The sequence below is a fragment of the Oculina patagonica genome, chromosome 11 (assembly GCF_052425735.1).
Source record: "Oculina patagonica isolate OP01 chromosome 11, crgOcupat, whole genome shotgun sequence".
In the NCBI taxonomy this organism is placed as follows: Eukaryota; Metazoa; Cnidaria; class Anthozoa; order Scleractinia; family Oculinidae; genus Oculina; species Oculina patagonica.
In genome coordinates this window covers 6,618,665-6,638,583 of record NC_135768.1, presented here as the reverse complement: position 1 = coordinate 6,638,583, position 19,919 = coordinate 6,618,665, and the positions used below count along the sequence as shown (strand labels likewise).

Genomic DNA, 19,919 nt, shown 5'->3' with positions numbered 1-19,919 from the left:
AGATTGGTTGCAATTGTAAAAAAAATCTTCAGAACTCTCGCAGGAGTCGTGGAGAAGATTGAATAACCTACTGGGACAGTTTGGGAGAAGAATCGTAGGATCGGAAATACTCGGCCGATCTTTATGTATCTAACGGTTATGCTTTCTAGTCGGTACAACATGAATAGCGACATTGAGATTAAACAACAAGTACAAGATTGAGTAAGAGTACAAGTTTTCAAAGCAATTCAGTGTGCCTCATAATTATTTATCATACCAATCTTATCCCCAATGTTTATCGACGTGTTAGGCAGCAACAGGTAGGAATAATAGTTCGGAGGATAAAATTGTCTCGAAATTCCAAAGTCGTACTCGTACTCGATTGCGTAATCGTAATCAAATTTAAAGGTCGCAAATATCTCACTTGAGACTTCGTAAGTTATTTTTCGCATAGATTCGCATACAGCCTAGCGCCGACGCGCCAAAAGGTTCTCTGCATGTAAGTAAACTGAAAAGGAAACCAGTCGTTACATTAGTGTACGTGTATACGATATCCTCCTCGACCCTGAAAGTCACACATGCAATAAGGAAACATAACGCTTACCTTAATTTGATGAGAAAACTTTCGAGGAAAAACTTTGCGATCACGATCACTGATTTGTGAATTTGTGATTGTGTTTCTGATCCATGTATATAAAATCAAACAACGTATCTATGTAATCCACGTATTTGCACATTGCTCGTGCGCTTCCATCGGGTCAGCTGTTAGGTTACATGCTTTTATTTACTGCCAGACCATTAGCGTTGGAATCCGGGGGGGGGGGGGGGTACTTCCTATTGTGGATTATACGGTAAGGCTTTGCCCCCAAAAAAGTAATTTTGGGGGCTAGAAGCAGGTAAAAGGGTACGTTAGGTATTTCACACGATTTTCCACGGAGAAAACTAGCATTAGGTTTTAAAAGGGTGTATCATTATATCTAGAACACACCCACCGAACAGTTGATTCATCTCAGTATTTTAGGAGTAATTTAGTTGAAATGTTTAGAAAAGAGATGCAGTATTCCTACTGTAGAATATTAAAGGGATACTATGCGCTTTTGTCTAGGGTATAAAAGGGTTTTCCTTTTCTGTTAAAAATTGTGTATATACTGGGTAAGGATTTCGATCCCGGGGCGGAGTCTCCCGCTATAAAATATTTTTTTTAGTACACTCCCCCGCTCCCCCCGCTCCAGCACCGGGATTAGAAATTTAACACCGTTAAAGGATCTTATTGTGTCTATGTCACCTGACTTAGAATATTGACTTTCAGTATTTTCCGAGAAAGACAGACCATTCAGCTATCTGGCGTACAATTGTTACTTGCTTTTTTGCAGCAAAGAAGGCAATTAACCACTACTACATAAGTCTTGCCTGGATTGAAGGTACGTTTTGTTAACATGCTCGCTGTAGAACTAGTGAACCAGTGAACTTGGAGTTTCCTAATCTACCTAGTGCACCATCTTGTGCAAACCGCTGGTACAAATAAGTTCGTTTGCCTTTGCAAAAACAATTTTTCCATTACTCTGTTGTCCGTGTTCGCATATAAAGCTATAGAATTCGTATACCTATGCGGCGCTTGTTCGATGTCTTGGTTTTGCGATCACCAAGCTTGTTAGCTCTGCGATATTTTAAACTTCTTCTCGGTCAAGGATCGGTGGATCTTTCTTGAGAGTTCGTGATTTCGTATGTGGCTCGTATCGGGTAATATACCGTAAGACAAGCGAGTATTTTCCTTGAGATATTTTTAATACTGATAGGAATATCGATAGGTCGGGCAACAGTGGGAGAAACTAAACATCAGAACTTTACTCGCGTGTACTATTTTGAACTAGGACGTGTTTTGCAGCTTCCGCCATCCGCATTACCGCGAGCTGTAATTTTTGGCTGTATCCGCCGTGTGCTGAGTTCTAATGATGGGGCAACGATATACGTTGCCTGATCTCACGCAAATTGAACTAAACTGAAAGCCTGTCTACCCGAAAGAAAGTTATGATGTGGCTCAGTACTTAGCTCAGTCCACAAACCATTTTAACTGACTTTTTTTTTCGTGTTTTACTGCCCCCCTCCCCCCCGCTCCCCCCACCGCACACGCACTCAAAACGTCCTTCTTTGTACGTCACATGTATTGAGGCAGTGCACGTTTCTCTGTAAGATTAAACTTTGTGGTCTTGACCTTTCAGTTATTTGTACTGTTTCCTTTTATTTTTCTTTTGACAAATTATCCTTGAAATTCGCGCATTCAATTGCACTTTTTTGTTAATCGATTTCATTCGGGCTGGCTTGACAGGTGGGTGAATTTAATTTTTAAGCGTACACTGAGTCGCCGGCCGAGATTGATATCAGCACTGAATCTTGTCACATGACCTTTTCTGGTTTCTGATAAAAGCAACAATCTAGCAAGCTTATGAATACTCCCAGCTATTTTATTCAGGGTGTTAAAGGGGTTATGCGTTACGCGTGATTTGAGCAGAAGTTAGCACGTGACACGTGAAAACAGCTGAAATCTGGTCGTGATCCGGCGTGAATTGCTAGTCTAGTATGACGCGTGATCTGCTTATTTTTAGGAGTGCGATACGTGATTCTAGCTGCAAACGTTAGTGAAAACGGAAAACAAATTACAAACTTATAAATAAATTTACGGAAGTAAAGTAAAATTGACAGCACGAATCGTGAAGTCAAAGTCGGATTTTGTGTGAAGGACTGACACGTTCTCTCGGCTCAATTTATGCGTTTAAAGACTTGTCTCGTACTATGAATTAGTCTGTCTGAGAGATTAAGTCTTGCTACTATATAGGCTATTAAAAGGTAAATGCCACGCAAATAAACAGACTTTTCCTCCATACTGGATCAGATTAAATTCGTGATTGGTGAAGTGGTCTAAAAATATACGTGATTCGCGATTTTAATGAAAATAGGCTCGTAATTCGCGATCAGGGTACCCCTCCCCCCTTCTCGTTATCACCCCGAGCAACAACAATTAATATAATCCGAGCCAGGCCTTGAAGGGCGTTGAGTAAGGTAAGATTTATTTGCAACATCGTCAAATCAGAACTTTGGTTTAAGAATGCGCTTCAATTCTATTTAAACAAGAATTTTCAAGCAGTTTATAACCGGGCGGTTAATGTTTGATCACTTCTTTCAGTTCTCTGGCTGGTCGTTTCATTGTCATTCTCGGAGACACACGGGCAGTAAGTGGGGATGAGGAAAACACGAAACTTCAAGAAAAAAAAAATCGGATAGAAAAGTTGGAGCGATTGAAAAGTGCCCCTGGGGAAAGAGTCTTACCAGGCCAGTTCCAAACAGCTCTCTGAATACTGCCTCCTGATTGGGCAGAAAAGTTCTTTGTATTCCTTTTGTATTATTCTGTCCAATCGGTGGCCTGTAGGTCTGCAGTCCATTTCGTGTGTTCTAATACGAATTATATATGAATTTTTGCTCGGTAAAAAAAAAGCTCGGCTTGTGCCTTAAGCTTCCCATAGCTAACATTTGCGTGCTGTTTGCGAGCTTAAGCTTGTATGCGATGTGCAAGTCGGGAAAATCGCTGTTTACAGTTTTGTTCACATTTATTTATTTTTCACGCATAATCAGACAGATGTGTCGAGCAGCCGACTAGCTACACGTGTAGAGCGAAAACACAAAAGTTGAATAATTTTTTTTCAAGTCTTGAATTATTTAAGCTTTTTTGACCCACTCAATCGCCAAAACAATCGTAAACATTATCTTAGTCTAAAGCTCTTTTGAAAATTACCAAACAAAGAAATGACTTAAAAAAAGCGTTGCAGTCCCAAAGGCCCAGACCAAAGAACTATTTAAACTATGCATAATAAATGTATAGGGCTGAGCGGACATCCTGTCATCCGACATTTCAATATGCTTTTTTCGATATATTAAAATTCAGCTTGGTAGCGAGGCCTAGCGGACACAAACAAAAGAAGTGAATAAACATGCTTGTAAATCTCTTTGTTTGTGTCCTCTAGGCCTCGTTACCAAGCTGAATATCTAATATATCGAAAGAAGCCTATTCACGAACACCACAGGAATGGCCGTCAACTTTACCACTTTTTCCACCATGAAAGGCACTAGCTAAAATTTTTCCTTCTCGAACAAAATCTTGGCGAACAGGCAAGATAGCGAGCGAACTGGTTTTGTGCTAGTACTTCGTATTGGAACACATTCTCGTCCCCATAGCCCTTTCGTTTCTCTTAGCCGGCTTGGCACGAGAAAACGGAGGGCTCTGGGGACATAGGATTTTTGAATTAATTCGAATTTTTTTGATTGGCTGTTTGGAATAAAGATTTCCTAAAAGAAAGTAAAAAACGTAACGACTCTCGCATACATTCTTTTGAAACGTCATGACTGCATACTGATGAAGACCGGAAGTCCTAGATTCTAGGAGCCGAATGAAAATCTTGTGTCCTCAGAGCCCTTCGTTTTCTCGTGCCAAGACCCATCCGGCTAAGAGAAACGAAAGGGCTATGGGGACGAGAATGATTGGAACACACAAAATGGATTGTAGATCTGCAGGCCGCCGATTGGGCAGAATGATACCGAGAAAATACAAAGAACTTTTCTGCAATCAAGAGGCAGTATTCAGTGAGCTGTTTGCTTTAGTTACTGCTTTTCGCCGATGGTGAGGCTGAAGTGAAAAAAGTCGACACTAAATTGATCATAACTTGGCTTATAATTTTATTCTTGGGCGATGAATGTTATTTGCACTACGGACGTTAACATACACGGCAAAAATAAAATTAGCATTTGAATTAATCTCGTCCTGGAGGCCGCGATCCTTCGATCTGGTCTGCGCCAGGGATCGAGACCTCAGATCCAAGTATAATGTTTCACAATTTATATTGATAGTGATAATATGGCTACCTCGGTGGAGAAAGAACTAGCGAAACACCTTGAATGTGGAATTTGTTTGGAAAGATTTGAGGAGCCCAAAGTGTTGATATGTCAGCACTCCTACTGCAAAAAGTGCTTAGAGAGACTGGTGACGAGTAATGGAATCACTTGTCCAGAGTGCAGGAGAAGAACTGAGGTGAGAAGAATGTTCTAAAATGCCACCTTTAAAATGCCCCTCTTCTACTCTCATTTCTTGACAATAAAGTTGACAAATAATAAGCCAAAGTTCTTATCTTCCAAATTGGTCAGAAACAATCACGTACTTATGATCTATTCAGAAATTAACGAGCTTCCATTTCTTTATATCGTTAGTTTTTTTAAGGCTTAAAATACTTCTATAAAAAATTTAAAATATGGCCATTTCACGTTTCACTGAAAGTGGCCATCTCTCGAAAGGTGTTCAATTACCTATAGAAGAAAAATGACCCAGGGCCCCAGAATGACGATCACCCACGTCATGCACTAGTCACTCACTTTGTTTTTTATCGCTTCTTGGTTAAAGTGCTACTATGATCAATTTTCACCCCTTGTGATTTAAGGCGTTTCAAAAGGTATTTAACGAAAGATTCAAAATGTCGTTTTCCGTTTTCAAATATCTATTTTAGTTCCGGAGATATTTAAGCTTAAAAAAATCCAAAATATGCAAATTAGGGGACTGATGACGTCATCTACTATCCAATTTCATGTCAAGTACAAAAATTGAGTTATCTGAGTTATTTTTCTGCAGTGACCAATGTAACTTGGCAGACCTATAGTTCTACAGGTGACACACTTACAGTTGTATTAAAATTATGTAACCATGGCAACTCACTCTTTTCTAGTTCCCACCAATTTGTTTTTAATATTTTAGAATTTTTCAGTTCGGAAAAAAAAAACCCGGCTAGATGTCGTCTGTTACGCCGCAAAATGTAATAATCGCCGCAAAATGTAATAACAATCGCCGCAAAATGTAATGATAACGCAAAATGTAATAACATTGACGCAAAATGTAATAAAGTTTGTTAACGAAAAATGTAATAACTTTTTAACGCAAAATGTAACAAATTTTCTAACGTATAATGTAAAAATGTAATAAAGTCGTTAACGCAAAATGTAATAACTTTTTAACGCAAAATGTAATACATTTTTACATCATTATTGGTAGGGGCTCGCGGACAAAATATGAATTTAACTACATCCACGAGTTTTAAGGAGCCGTAAACAAACAAGTTTTCGGGAAAAACAAATTCACTTTCCTTCGCATAAACTCGACGTGTGAGTTTTCTATAGCGAGTTGAAGGATCAAACTCAAGATACTTAGAGCACAAAAATCAGTCTATCGTCTGAAGGAAATAACTTTTTCTTTTAATTCAACTGTGGGTGAAAAAACGCTTTGAACACAAAGTGGCCGAGAACTGGACCCGGCCGAGAACTGGGCCCCATATTGTACAGTTATGAATTCACAGGCCATATTTGCAAAGTTAAAAATACATTTTAAGTTTTAAGCTACGAGAAAGGACAAACCGTCTCTTGCTCACAGCTGCACTGTATTTTGTAAGAATTAAAATTTCTGTCTACTAAATCAAGTTTTTTCAGTTAATTTTTGATCACGTGTTGATTATGATGTCAAAATCCACCATGCTAGATCCGCCTTCTGAGATTTCTGAATATTTCACACAGTCCTGAAATCGCCAACATTGATTGTTTGAATGTCAAAAAAAGAACAAGTATACTAAAACAGTAAAGATAATAGAAAAGCTTAAAAAGATTTATAGCAAGTAATAGGGAAAAATCTCCACATTTTTTTTAGCCTGTCACTGAAAGTCAAGTTACGTGAGCAAAGAGGAAAGGACAATCAAAATGCTATCCAACAAATGTTTGGAAAAGTTCTTAAGAGTCATCCTCTGTAAGACCTTGAAAAATTAAGGCAATTACTTTTTAATTAGCCTCACCCAAAACTGTGGGATTAGGGTTGGCGGATTTACGAGATCCAAGTACGGTTTTCGCTCTGAAAAAGGGCTAACGCGCGAAGCATATCAAGCTTTCCAAATTTGCCAAGCCTGTTTAACTGTATGTAACAACCATAGACCAATGGATTTGATGGAGCCAGGGGGGGGGGGGGGGGGAAGAAAGTCGGCACTTTTCTTTGGAGACATAGCAGTGCCTGGAAACGGTGCGAGTCTATATCAATCAAGCCGTTGCTAAGAAAGACGTCAACCAAAGTTTTGTTTTCTCAGAAGGATTTAAATATCAATGACTGCATGCGTGTGAAATGCGAATAGTGGCGGTGTTTGCGTTTGATGTTTCACGCCACTGATTTCTCACACGTCACTGAGAATGTTTTGGCGGCGTAGAATACCAAGCGAAAAATTGGTCACGGTTGACATTTAACAACCAAAAAATGGTAAATCATTTCAGAATCGTTGGAGTTAGTTTTAATTGGTATAATTCGCAAGCCCTACTTTTGCCAGACTGGACACCGTTATCACTGCTTGTTGTTGTGATGTCCGGCAAACTTCAAAAGAACAAACAAAATGCAAATAGCTATTGTGTTTTGTGCACGGTCAAGGCCAAGACATGCAAACTAGACAATGACTTTGTCAAGCTATTCACTATGCCCTTAGCAACCATTCGATAGCTACTGCGCACATTTGGTTGCCCGGCACCGCTATGTCCCTTTTTCAGTCGTGTAACAAAGGGAGTTTCTTCCCCCCCCCCCCCCCTGGATGGAGCGGTCGAGGTGCCGGGGTTGATTTTTATATCTACCTACATTTGCCTCTTTTTTTGTTAGGTTCCTTATGGTGGTGTTACGAGACTTCAGTCTAACTTTCTGCTAAATAAACTTCTGTCAATACGTGGTAGTTGCCAAACAGATGTGAGTTCATCTTGTAAAAAGCACGATGGGGAAATACTGAAACTGTTTTGCTGTGATGAGTTGATTTGTCGAGACTGTGCTCTTAAAGATCATCGTAATCACGAGTACACTTTTATAATGGACATCTTTCCTGCTGTGAAGGAGAAGATTTTAGAGATTGTACAAAAATCAAAAGAGAATATCCGTGCCTTAGAATCGTCCATCGAGGAAATCAAAGTGCAAGAAGATGATATGCACAAAAATCACATAAAAGACCGCCTTAAAATTGATAGCTTCATCGACAAGCAGATTGAGCTCTTAGAACAAAAAAGGGAAAGCCTGAAAGATGACCTACGAAAATCAGTTAGCGCTAAAAAAAAAATTCTCGATGCTCAAATGGAATCTTTTCAAACCTCTCTCGGCTGTCTGAAAAGCAGCGTGGAGTTCACTGAAGAGGCTCTTACTAGAGGAAATGAAGTGGAAATTCTCTCTGCCAAAAATCATATGATTCAACAGCTAACTGAAGTAAACTCAGCAACATCAGATTTAAAACCGAGAGGGCGAATCTATTACATTTTAAAAACTGATTCGCCACTTATTAACCTTGCGGCGTTGGAAAAAAACGCAAAAATAAGAGATTATGATGATGAGTACGAGCTGCTTATTAAAAAACTGCTAAAACCACTGGGAATGAAGCTTAGTAAATATCTTCGATCCTTTAGTGGTTTGTATAACTTCCCTGTAGAAACATTTTGCATCCGTCCTAAGAGTAAAAGCAGCACACTTGGCCAAGCCAGTAAGGTACAGGTGACAATCATTACGCCTGACTCAGAAAAGGTTCAAGTGCCCGTGACTAATAGTGATCAAGATGGTTCCTTTAGTTTTAGTCATAAGCCTCATAAACTTGGAGATTATAAAGTCGTGGTGCTTATAAATGGAAGATTTATTCACGGTAGTCCATTTACATGGAAAGTGGAGGAGTGTAGAGGCATTTAAATTAAATTACATCATGATTGACATATTTTCTTTGTTTAAGAATTGGTTCATGCTTCGCGTGCGTATATCGAGTTATGGATGCACGCCGGGAAGTTTGGAGAGCACGAAAGAAGCGTATGAATTGCTCGAGGCGATAGCCGAGAGTAACTCTGGCTTCTTGAGATAAGAGCTCTCCAATGTTCCCAAGTGCATCCATAACTCGATATAAGCAGAGCTCAAAGCATAAACCAGTTCGTTTATAACATAACGACTGCAAAGTTGGTTAAAAACAGCAAATTAGTCGAGTTTTGAAACACAAGAAATACAGCAATCGGCCTTCACTAAAACCCCAACTCAACTATGCAACACAAATGCGAAATCATTAATTGAAGTTTCTTGTAAATGTACGAAAAGAGCAACTGAATGAAGAAGAAAAGCAGCAAATGATTTAAGCTTGCGGGATTACCGGAAAACTGACAACTAAATTTTATTCAGTGTACGACATAAAATTAGGCTCGACAGTCAGTAAAGTTTGTACCTTTGAATCTTGGTCTTGTCCTTACTACGTCGTCAAAACTTGAAAGACTCAACACTTTGAGCTTTCGCTTCAGTTTCAGCATAATATAGTAGTCTTCATGACAGCCGTGGAGCCGTAAACAAATACAATGTTTGCTTTAATCGACTCGCACAAGGCGTATAACTCCCAGAAAATATGCAGCTTCGGATCTTCCCATAAAACTTACTGTTTTCACAATTTTCCAGGACTTATAGACGACTTTGAGGGAGATTTACAGTCAACGCGCTTCACGCATGAACGCCCAGCGACGTAAGGTTCCAATATTCACGTGAACATACTATTAATAAATTTGATTGACATGCCTTCACCACCAGATTGAAAGATAAGGATCACGTTTCAAATAATCGAATCATTCAGTTGAAGATTTCGCGCTGAATTACTAATGAAAATGGCGGAAACAGCGGAAATTCTTGTAAAGATCAAAATGGAAGCCAACGGCAAAGCTCTTGCGTTTGTTGAGCGAACACAACTTTATCTAAGCAAAACACTAAAAGAAATAAGACACGACATCGTTTCCGAAGTCGGGGAATTGTTGCCTCAAAATTTTAAGTTCGTTCGAATGGGAATTCCAGTTAGCGCGATTCAAGAAGAGAAACTACATCTTCAAAAGTGCGTAGTTGAAGAAGAGGGCAGCACAGCATTTAATTTGTCAATTCAAGTGCTGAATAGTTTGGAAAAGAAAGATTCTCGGGAAACTCAAAGTTCCAGCAGTAAAAAGTCCGTCTCACTTATCCCGCCATCGGCGTCGAAAGACGACAAAGACGGTCAGGATGCGTTTGAGAAGACAACTAGACAAGTGCAGCGGGAAGTCGAATCTTTACAGGATGACTTGCAGATGGCGCGTGTTAAACTTCAATCGCTTGAAGACGTTCCGTCACATCGACCAAGGTACGGTAAAGCCAACTTCACCTGTACCAATTGTCATTTCAAAGGTCATAAAGTTTCAAAACCTTGCACGCTACCAGCTTGCCAAGGATACAACGAGTGTGGTATATTGGCAATGCATTCGGATCATAAGGTTGAAATAAACAAAGCGAAACAAGAGATCAAAACTCTTACAAGAAAGCTTAAGGATAAAAAAGAAGAGAAAGAATCAATGGAACTCATGAAAGGACGAACAAAAGCTAATTTTTTTAGCATAATGCGACCGCGGCTTTTGGAGTGTGATCCAGTAAAATACTCAAACCGCCAAACACTTGAAAATGATTTGCGCATTCTTGCAGCTGCCTGTAATCACATTGTTCCCAAAGAGAATGGCCTGGATTTAGAAGAAATGGTAAGGAAGAAGAAAGACGACTGTAAATTGTACGCCACTCCCGCGACCTCTTCAAATAGTTTACCAGAGACACCGCCATCGAGATATGAAAGCAGACGAACGGAAGGCGAAAAACATCACAGCCGAAGAGACTCAAGGAGCATAAAAGACAAGAGCGCACAGTGGCGAAAAAGTTTGGGAGTCGGACCAGTCACAGAGAGCCGACATCCGCCAACTGATTATCCTCTTTCTCCGCTTGTCCCATTATCTACAGCTTCAAGATTTTCCCCATACAGAAGAGAATCGCCTTCACCATATCGTCATGCACCCGCTCCATACGGTAACTCATGGCCTGTTGCAACATCTACACCCAACCGTCATTATAGGAATTACAATCGCAGTCCTTCAGATTCTGCCCGCAGAAGTATAAACTACACGTATTCCGCTTCACCAACAGCTGGGGAAAACAACCGCAGTTTTCATTCACGCAGCCTTAGTGAGTCAACACACGAAGCAGCCCCTTACCAAAATAAAGTATACTTTAAGTGTATCAATTTTGACATTAAAGTATACTGCAAATCTATACTCAAAGTATACTTTAAGCATACTTTAAGTATACTTGGAAGAGCTACTTAAAGTATACTTGTAGTATACTTGTTCCAACCTGAAATTGGAACACCCTAAAGTATACTTTAAGTATACTTACAATCTACTTTGCAGTATACTTAAAGTATACTTGACATTAAAACCCTACAATACTAGCAACATGATAAGTATACTGAAAGTATACTTACAATGGAGTAAGCATCCACTGTTGACATGTACTATTAATATATACATGCATTGAAAATTGGCATGGCCAGATTGAAATATACAAATTACAGTTAGTTTTGGTCAATAATCATTTAATGCACAACCACAATAATCATATTTTACATGTCCAATATTATGAAAGCAGCCTTTCCATGCCTTTTAATTATCTCAATTAACTTACTTACCAGTACAACTGCTTGAAGCCCAAATAAACATGCATGGGGGTAAAAATATATTAAATTGCTTAAACTTACAAAATGACACTTTTGATTTAATGTACTTCTTGCATTTCAATAGCAATAACAATAAACAACAGCATTATGTTCTAGCAAGGTTCTTGTAATTCTTAAACATCAGTGACCAAAATGTAATTCTTCATAATTCTCAGAAATGGCAAATGACCTAAAACAGTAGCTTCAATAAATATACAACAGGATATCAGTGACCAAATTTAATTCTCCACAATTCTCAGCATTTTGGCAAAAAACCTTCACTTAAGGGAACGGTAACTTCAATTCATAATTATTATAAAAATATAACATAATTTTGTTAGTTCACAACATATCTAATCAGATCCATCAATCTCTGAACTTGAAGAATCTTGAAGTCCTCTAGAAGGCCGCCACCCACTTGCACGTGTAGTGATTGAACTGATCTTGTTTCTCAGGGATGATTTTATTGCCGCCAGCTTCCCTCCTTCCTTGACTGCAAAATCTGAAAGGAAAAAGAAAAAATGTTGGAGTGATCAATATATGTAAATTTACCAAAAGACTGTTATTATCTAACTGTCAAGCTGTAGTTAAGGGTGACTTAAAACATGCATGTGTAGTTTCATTCCAGCACCTGCAGTCGTTTGCTCATCAAGAGCGATTTGATAATTCCTGGCTGTAGTACTGCAGGCTGTAGTTGTGTCCCATGATGAAAATTGCAGACATCCTTGTTTGTTTTCCTTAATTAAGTTAGCAAGATTGGTCTGCACCATATGGCAATTGCAGTGTATCATTTACACAGCTGCATTTAGAATATTACCATAGTAATTATTACATTTGTAAAATTCTAAACTGAAAGATTGGTTCATTGAATTTTACTTATCAGCCATTATAGGACGTATACAAAACATGGACCCGGGTCCATGGACCACCCCTGTGGACCCGGTCCATGGACCACCTTGTGGACCCGGTCCATGGACCACCCCTGTGGACCACCCCTAATTTTCGAAAGAAAATCAATTGACGGCAGGTACCCAAAACAACGAAATGAAACCACCGAAACGGTGGAAACAGTAGCCGCTTAATATAGGTTGGCTGCAGGAATTCGTTAGAATTCGTTTTATATCTACATTCTTAGCAATTACAGGTAACCCTTACCCTTACCCAGAATAGAGGCAAGAATATCAGGATTTATTGACTCTCTTGCATTTGCTCCAGTCAGGTTTCTGCCCACCAGTTCGGAGTTTTTGTAGAAGCAACTTAGCAGAAAACATGCAGCTGATGTTGGGCTGTTTTTGCTCTTGGCTGTGCTTAGGTGATCTTCATATAAGAAGACCCCTCTCCCTTTGGACAGCTCAACCATCTGAAAAGAAAACAGAAGTTTACCTTTTAGTTTGGTATCTTAAGAACTTGCAGTAACCACAAACTTCTCACAAATGAAAACAAGTTACAAAAGAGTCCATGAGATAAGAAAAGATTGAACTGTTTCCATGTTGCAGGGGTGTTTTGCTGTAGGCATACAACATGGGTTTTCACCACCAGTGAATCTCTCACTGCAAAACAATCCTTTGATTTTTCAATAATATTTTATTGATTTCCCCTCCTGTGTTAAAGTTTTCATCTCTAACTCTATTTGAAGAGGAAAACCCTGTTTCCACTGCTATGGAAAATGAATTTACTGTATTAACTCAAATGGGTACCGCAGCGCTTAAAATTAAATTTTTCGCCCCTCAAGTGCGGTGCTTATTCGAGGGAGGTGCTTATTTAAAATTATGATGCCACAAAGAATCTAATATTTTGCAGTTATTGAAAACAGCGTCTTCTGGTTGTCAGTATTCGTCTCTTGCTGAAGAAAAAAGTGACGCTAGCTGTCCTGGCAAAGTTTGCAGCCTTCACAACATTAATTTACAGAATTACATATTGTAAGAATGAGTTAATATGGTATATTCACTTTATTAATTGTGAAAAGGCAAAAATATGAAATTTGAGTGTCCACCATTATTACAGGAGATGGGCTGGCTTGGTTTTGCCAAGATCTTGGCATGTCTGTTAAACACAGCAAAAATCTACTTTGCAATTACATCACAATTACCAGGCTAGTTAGCCAGGATCCCCGTATAGCAATGACCCAATTTCAGCTAGCCGGGCTAAAAATCTCCCATCTTTTCATTTTCAGTTTCTCTTCCAAGCAGTATACTGTCAACCACAAAAATCAATATTCTTAGGATGTAGAGGCAAATCAGCTCATATTGATGCACAAGTGTAGAAAATAAATCACCAAATTGCTGGAAAAACGTAATCAACATTATCCAACTCATTTTTCACTGCAGAATCATTCATGCTAAATTAAACTAGTCATTTGAGCCAAATCTAGTCCATGATACCGGGGTTGCCACTTGGAAGTCGTCTTGCCAAACCCAGCCAGCCCGGCTACCCAGGCCAGCTTGCTCATGTAATCAGGCTGGTTTATTTACAGGTCACTAAGGTCACTTGCCTGCAGTTAGCTTTCACTTTGGTTTGTTAGTGGTTAAGCTTTCACTCGAGTTTGCTTGCAGTTAGCTTTCATTTGTTGGTTATTGCGGCTTTCAGTGAAATGCGAACTCAGAAATTCAAAATCCAACTAACAATTGCGTTTTTTGCTGCCGTCAATCATAATTATGGCGACAGCTTACGAACCATGAAAAAGGAAAACAAAAATGCATCTAAATCTACCAATCATAACTGACAGACGTGACCATTTGACCCGGTTGAAGTGAACTTCTGTTTCCCGAGAGGTCCGCTGAGATGATTGACGGCAGCAAAAAGCGTAAACCGTTGATTGAGGATTGAATTTCAGATTTCGCATTTCACTGAAAACCGCAATAAGGTTGTCTAACCGTTTGACCTGTGACGTGTAAAAAAACCTGCCACATGTAATCCGGCCCTTAGAGTTACATGTAGTCTAATGAGTATTACCTTGAAACGCTCTGCTACAATCTGAGGCACTTTCCCAGGTCTTGGTAAATCCTCGTAGTGACCATTCACTGGCAGCAGGAGATAAGTGGAAGAAAATATTAAGCGTGAACTTAAGAAGCATCTGCAGTCCACTGTAGTAGCAGTGACATACTTTAAAAAGGTACTATCACCAGGATAATTTAAGACATTTGTGGTCATAACAGAGCTAAAATTATTAATAAGTAGCAAACTTGCTCTTTTGTGAGATGCATCTAGAACACAAAGGGAAAGATTTTAAGTGAACAACACAAGGAAGATCAAAGTGAAAATATTTTAAAGTCATTTGTCCAAAACACAAAGGCAAAATATGAAAAGACTGCTCTACTTTTTGAAATTGCAATCAACATCTCATGCCTGTATAACTCGTGATAATACCTCTTTTGTTAACTCATTGGATTAATATACTTAGACATTTTAACAAGCTACATAAAGGCCATTATATTAGGTTTCCATAAATGTAAACAAAATTGTTTTTTGCCTTTCATGATGGTGTTTGATACCCTCTCGACTCAACATTTTGCAGATATCATATTTCATAATTTCATTTGTGTAGAAATTTGCTTTTTCAAGTTTGGAGTCAATTGAATACTGAATGCAACAAATTTTAAAGACTTTCCAGCGCCAAATGCACTTTTCAAGCACTTACGAGGCCTTGAATTTTTTCAGGGACTTTCAAGGTGCTTACTGTTTGATGGCAAGGAATATAAAGTAAATAAGGTTTAATTTGAAAACGTTGGTGCTTATTAAAAAAAATGCATTACATAATTATAATTTGCATGTAATTCATTCACAAAATAATACCTTGAGCTCTCAATTGGGCAATTTCTTGTTGTTGTTGTCTAATCGTTGCAATATATTCTTCGCACTTATAACATTTAGAAGCTGGCCTGGGGCGCTTGCCTCCAAAAGAATGTCGTTCATGTATGTCACTTTGGTATGTCATCCTTGGTCTTTTGCCACCAAAATGACTCCTGGAAGGAACCTGGAGAATATTTGTGCAGCGTGACACAAGATCTTCATCATTAAAGTTGTCAGCGAGATTGTAATCTTCGATACTTGGATCTTCATTTTCGGAATCTGTTATGAAGTCATCCTGGGGACTAGCACTGCCGGCCATCAAATTCATTTGCATCAAAACTCTGTTATCTCTCTCTTTAAGAGCTGCTCTTTCCCTCTCTTTTTCTGCTTTTTCCTTTTCCTTCTCTGCTTTTTGCTTTTCTTTTTCTATTTTTTTCTTCTCATTTTCAGCTTTTTTCTTCTCATTTTCAGCTTTCTTTTTCTCATTCTCAGCTTTCTTCTTCTCATTCTCAGCTTTCTTCTTCTCTTTTTCAGCTTTTTTTGCAGCTTTTTCCCTCTCCTTTTCATTCTGAGCTTGGGTGCTCTCTATTTCTCCTTTCTCCTTTTCTCTTTCTTCTTTCTTCTTTGCTTCACCCTCTGCACTTTTTCTGGAACCTTTCTTTTTCTGTGCAGTCTGCGTTGATTTGCCTTGGGTTGTCAGTTTCTCCAGTGCATTTTTCCGTTTCATCACATCTTCTTTATCATCTGCATCATTTTCAATTAAAAAAATAAATCAGTTCTTATTTACTGCTGCTAAGGTTTATTGACTATCCACCAGAAATTCCAACAGGTGTCTAATGGCCATTTGTTTGGTTGGTTCCTCTGCCATTTTACCATCAACACACTTCCTATGATCCTTCTATAGATTCTTTCCATGTTTAAAAAAAACTGTGACATGTTATTCTTAAAGTTTTATACATGCAATTACATTTTATTTTTGCTTTAAATGAAGTTAAAAAAGTCAGATTGTGCAACATAATCCTAAAAAGAATTCAAGGGTCAGAACAACAAAAGCCAGGTAATTTATAACGGTTTCCTTTGAGGTTATATTTAAGAGTGTGTCCGTGAGAGAACAGGGCAGAACCAGGCAACAGGTGATACAGCTCAAATCACCGATTTCGCCCAAACTTAACATAAATGTTGGGTACGGTGAGCTATTTACTGTGGCAAAACATCAGCTCAAAATATTTTATTCCCTTCAAGTTATGACACCTTTTGCAAAAATGGTCATTTTTCACTAATTTATGCATATTTAATTAGCTGACTTTGATTGACCAGTTCCACAAGAAATATAGACTTCTGAAAATAAAAGTCACTGCATTATATTCTGTGGTTATTAGGCTTTAAGTACAATAATTCACTTCAACCGTCCGATTTGATTTCTTCTCCTCAAACAGTCTTTGGAAGGTACACATTTCGTACTGTTGGAAGTAGCCTTTAACTAGTGCCCAATATCTCCCATGAGCAACACCTTATATACATTATTCTTACATGGGTAATGCAATCCATCATTTAACTTCACAAAAATGCCACAAAATGTTTGGGGACTTCAATATTTTATTCGTACTGAGGAACTAAACACACGTGACTTAACGATTTCTTGCCATTTCATCAAAATTCACCGAAACACAGAAGCCATTTATTTGCCTCAATTTGGCACAAAATCGGTACGAAATAGCTAATCAAGCATACATCTATCGATAACAATCAAAATATTGGCGATAAAAAGGCAGTTAGCGCAAAAGAAAGCATCTGAGTGTCGATAAGTGGCATGTATGTAGTATTACTTTCTTGTTTCTTAACTTTGATGTGCCTAAATGTTGAATTGAGCGAACTTATGAAGAAAATCTTTCGCTGCTATTTTTACATTTGCTATCACAACATTGCCGAATTATATGGCTCTGAAAACTCTCCGAAAAATGCCCTAACTGCCTTTTCTTCGCCAATATTTTGATTGTTATAGATGTATGCTTGATTAGCTATTTCGTACCGATTTTGTGCCAAATTGAGGCAAATAAATGGCTTCTGTGTTTCGGTGAATTTTGATGAAATAGCAAGAAATCGTTAAGTCATGTGTGTTTAGCTCCTCAGTACGAATAAAATATTGAAGTCCCCAAACATTTTGTGGCATTTTTGTGAAGTTTAATGATGGATTTCATTACCCATGTTAGAATAATGTATATAAGGTGTTGCTCATAGGAGATATTGGGCACTACTTAAAGGCTACTTCCAACAGTACGAAATGTGTACCTTCCAAAAGACCGTTTGAGGAGAAGAAATCAAATCGGACGGTTGAAGTGAATTATTGTACTTAAAGCCTAATAACCACAGAATATAATGCAGTGAATTTTATTTTCAGAAGTCTATATTTCTTGTGGAACTGGTCAATCAAAGTCAGCTAATTAAATATGCATAAATTAGTAAAAAATGACCATTTTTGCAAAAGGTGCCATAACTTGAAGGGAATAAAATATTTTGAGCTGATGTTTTGCCACAGTAAATAGCTCTGGGCGAAATCGGTGATTTGAGCTGTATCACCTGTTGCCTGGTCCTCTTTTGGACACACTCTTAAGTGTTTTCTCGTGAAAAAAAATATATAGTGTATTGTATTCTGTGGTGAGTGTAATTATAGTTATTTCTAATGATAGGTCTATAGACTAAAATGATAGAGTCAGATTTACTTACCACTTTCAAACATAACTGTACACAGGTAGTAGTCATCACCATACTCTGCCTCCTTTCGTCCATCATCCCTTGTCCTGATGTTTTTGGGAGTGCAAATAGCCAGAATGCCATCGTCAACAAATTGAACTAGGGAATAAACTGTCAAATAGAGAATGCAAATTTATGTTAAATTTAAAAAAATATATATAAGCATGTAAAAGCAATTAAACAGAGGAAAGAAAGGATAATTAATGCTTCATTCATTCCAGCTTAATTTTCTTGCAATCAAGATTGCAAGAAACTTCAAGCAGTTTTTAACCATGCGGTTAATGTTTGACTTCCTTTTTTCGTTCTTTGGCTAAAAAAGGCACGGTGCCACACAATAAAACATCTTCAGAAAAGCATTCACTTGAGAAACCACAAATCGTGTTTGCATGAGTTACAGAGTGAGTGTGACATACCAGCTACCAGTTCCAAGATGGAAGCGTTCAGTTGTCAAGTTTTGGGCTACTTCAGAAAACGATTTCGTATGATTTTTGCAGTCGCCAGAAGCTGAAATTTTGGTGAATAACATATTTTATAACATATAACATTTCTTATACATATTTGCATAAAGAAAACAAATGGCCATTTTGGAGTGAACTTCGATTTTAAGACCCTGGAATGGACTACATAATTATGCATAAACTAAATTATACCAAGAACATGTTTTCTGAGCTTTCTATTGTAAGATGTAGTTAAAAAACGCAAAAAAATTGGAAGACAATGATAATTCCAAATAATAAAAGTTATAAGAAACGAGTAATTACTTCAAAATTGGTCATATTGCTTCACAGCTCAAAGAAATTACCTATATGGTCAACTCGCATCAGTAATTATAGCTCGATCGCAGCGCGTTTAAATTTAGCGCGCCAAAATCTTAGCTTAGAATAAGCGCCTAAAAATCTTAACTTCAAAGAGAATTTTCAATCAATCGAACATATTAAAATACATTATTATTGACTTTTAAAAGTTCGGACAAGTGTTATTTCAGTTATCAACGAACTGGTTTTGAAAGTAAAAGGATAAAGAGTCAATTGCAGGCCCGCCAATAAAGCTTCCCAGTGATGGAACCGAGTACTATGGTTGCGACGAACGAACCACAGACCTTAGGGAACAATATCAACAAAATAAAAAGGCGTGATAAAGGTCATTTCGGCAGGGTCATTGTCAATCTTTGTCCTTTTATAATATTGATTTGCTTTTAGATGTCTCGGTTCAATTAACAGCACACAAAAGCATAGTTGAAGGCTCCTTTACCGGTAATTGAATTTGTTGAAAGCCTGGGACAAAGGGTCAAAGGTAAGCTTAATAAGTTAATTAACCGGTTTGTCCCAAGTTAAAGTCTTAAAATATGAAATGATTTTTACAAACCTTGATCCTCGAGTCGCGTTGGGGTTTTATTTGTCCGTCGTGAGGCTGATGGTGGCTGACTCATGGTTAAATTAAGAAGGGGAAAATTCTGTCCGTAATGGCCGGCCGCAAGCGAAGAAACGAAGTGAATCAAATCTTTCGCGCCTTTTTCTCGAATGTGAATGAAATGTGCACCCACTGCGCATCCGGGATTCCGCATCCGACCCACGTGTTCTTGGTGCTGACCAAAAGAAAAGCGGGCTCCGGAGATGAGTAGCAACATGGCCGAAGGAGACGAAGGAAGGAAGAGAAGAGGTCCCTATTTGCAATTTTTGTCTGATGGTTCGCATCAAAATGTACCGAGAACTACAAAGTACAGATGGGAAAAGAAAATACGAAGCACTAATGATTCCATCAGTTGTGAGAGTGATATTCTTGAAGAGCAGGAAT

At 38.3% G+C, this 19,919-nt stretch overlaps 2 protein-coding genes across 2 annotated transcripts; one reads left to right on the top strand and one right to left on the bottom strand.

The window, feature by feature from the left end:
* The first annotated feature begins 4,881 nt into the window (after positions 1–4,881).
* On the top strand, positions 4,882–8,749 carry LOC144630788 (tripartite motif-containing protein 2-like). The gene is made up of 2 exons (XM_078489153.1): positions 4,882–5,056; positions 7,691–8,749. Exons 1-2 carry the CDS (start codon positions 4,883–4,885, stop codon positions 8,747–8,749), a joined length of 1,233 nt encoding a protein of 410 aa, XP_078345279.1. The 5' UTR covers position 4,882.
* A 3,158-nt stretch (positions 8,750–11,907) lies between these two features.
* LOC144630787 (uncharacterized) lies at positions 11,908–19,578 on the bottom strand. Its single transcript, XM_078489152.1, has 6 exons — positions 19,491–19,578; positions 18,099–18,236; positions 15,378–16,118; positions 14,538–14,605; positions 12,747–12,945; positions 11,908–12,087 (listed from the first exon to the last, which is right to left on the bottom strand). Exons 1-6 carry the CDS (start codon positions 19,552–19,554, stop codon positions 11,939–11,941), a joined length of 1,359 nt encoding a protein of 452 aa, XP_078345278.1. The 5' UTR covers positions 19,555–19,578; the 3' UTR covers positions 11,908–11,938.
* Between the last annotated feature and the right edge of the window lie 341 nt (positions 19,579–19,919).

What these genes read in the sequence shown, in the direction of transcription:
- LOC144630788 (XM_078489153.1), top strand. Translation starts at nt 4,883, where the DNA reads ATGGCTACCTCGGTGGAGAAAGAACTAGCGAAACACCTTGAATGTGGA. An exon ending in AGTGCAGGAGAAGAACTGAG is followed by an intron (nt 5,057 to 7,690) that starts GTGAGAAGAATG and finishes TTTTTTTGTTAG; the next exon opens with GTTCCTTATGGTGGTGTTAC.
- LOC144630787 (XM_078489152.1), bottom strand. Translation starts at nt 19,554, where the DNA reads ATGAGTCAGCCACCATCAGCCTCACGACGGACAAATAAAACCCCAACG. An exon ending in AACGCGACTCGAGGATCAAG is followed by an intron (nt 18,237 to 19,490) that starts GTTTGTAAAAAT and finishes TCTATTTGACAG; the next exon opens with TTTATTCCCTAGTTCAATTT. An exon ending in TACAGTTATGTTTGAAAGTG is followed by an intron (nt 16,119 to 18,098) that starts GTAAGTAAATCT and finishes AAAATGATGCAG; the next exon opens with ATGATAAAGAAGATGTGATG.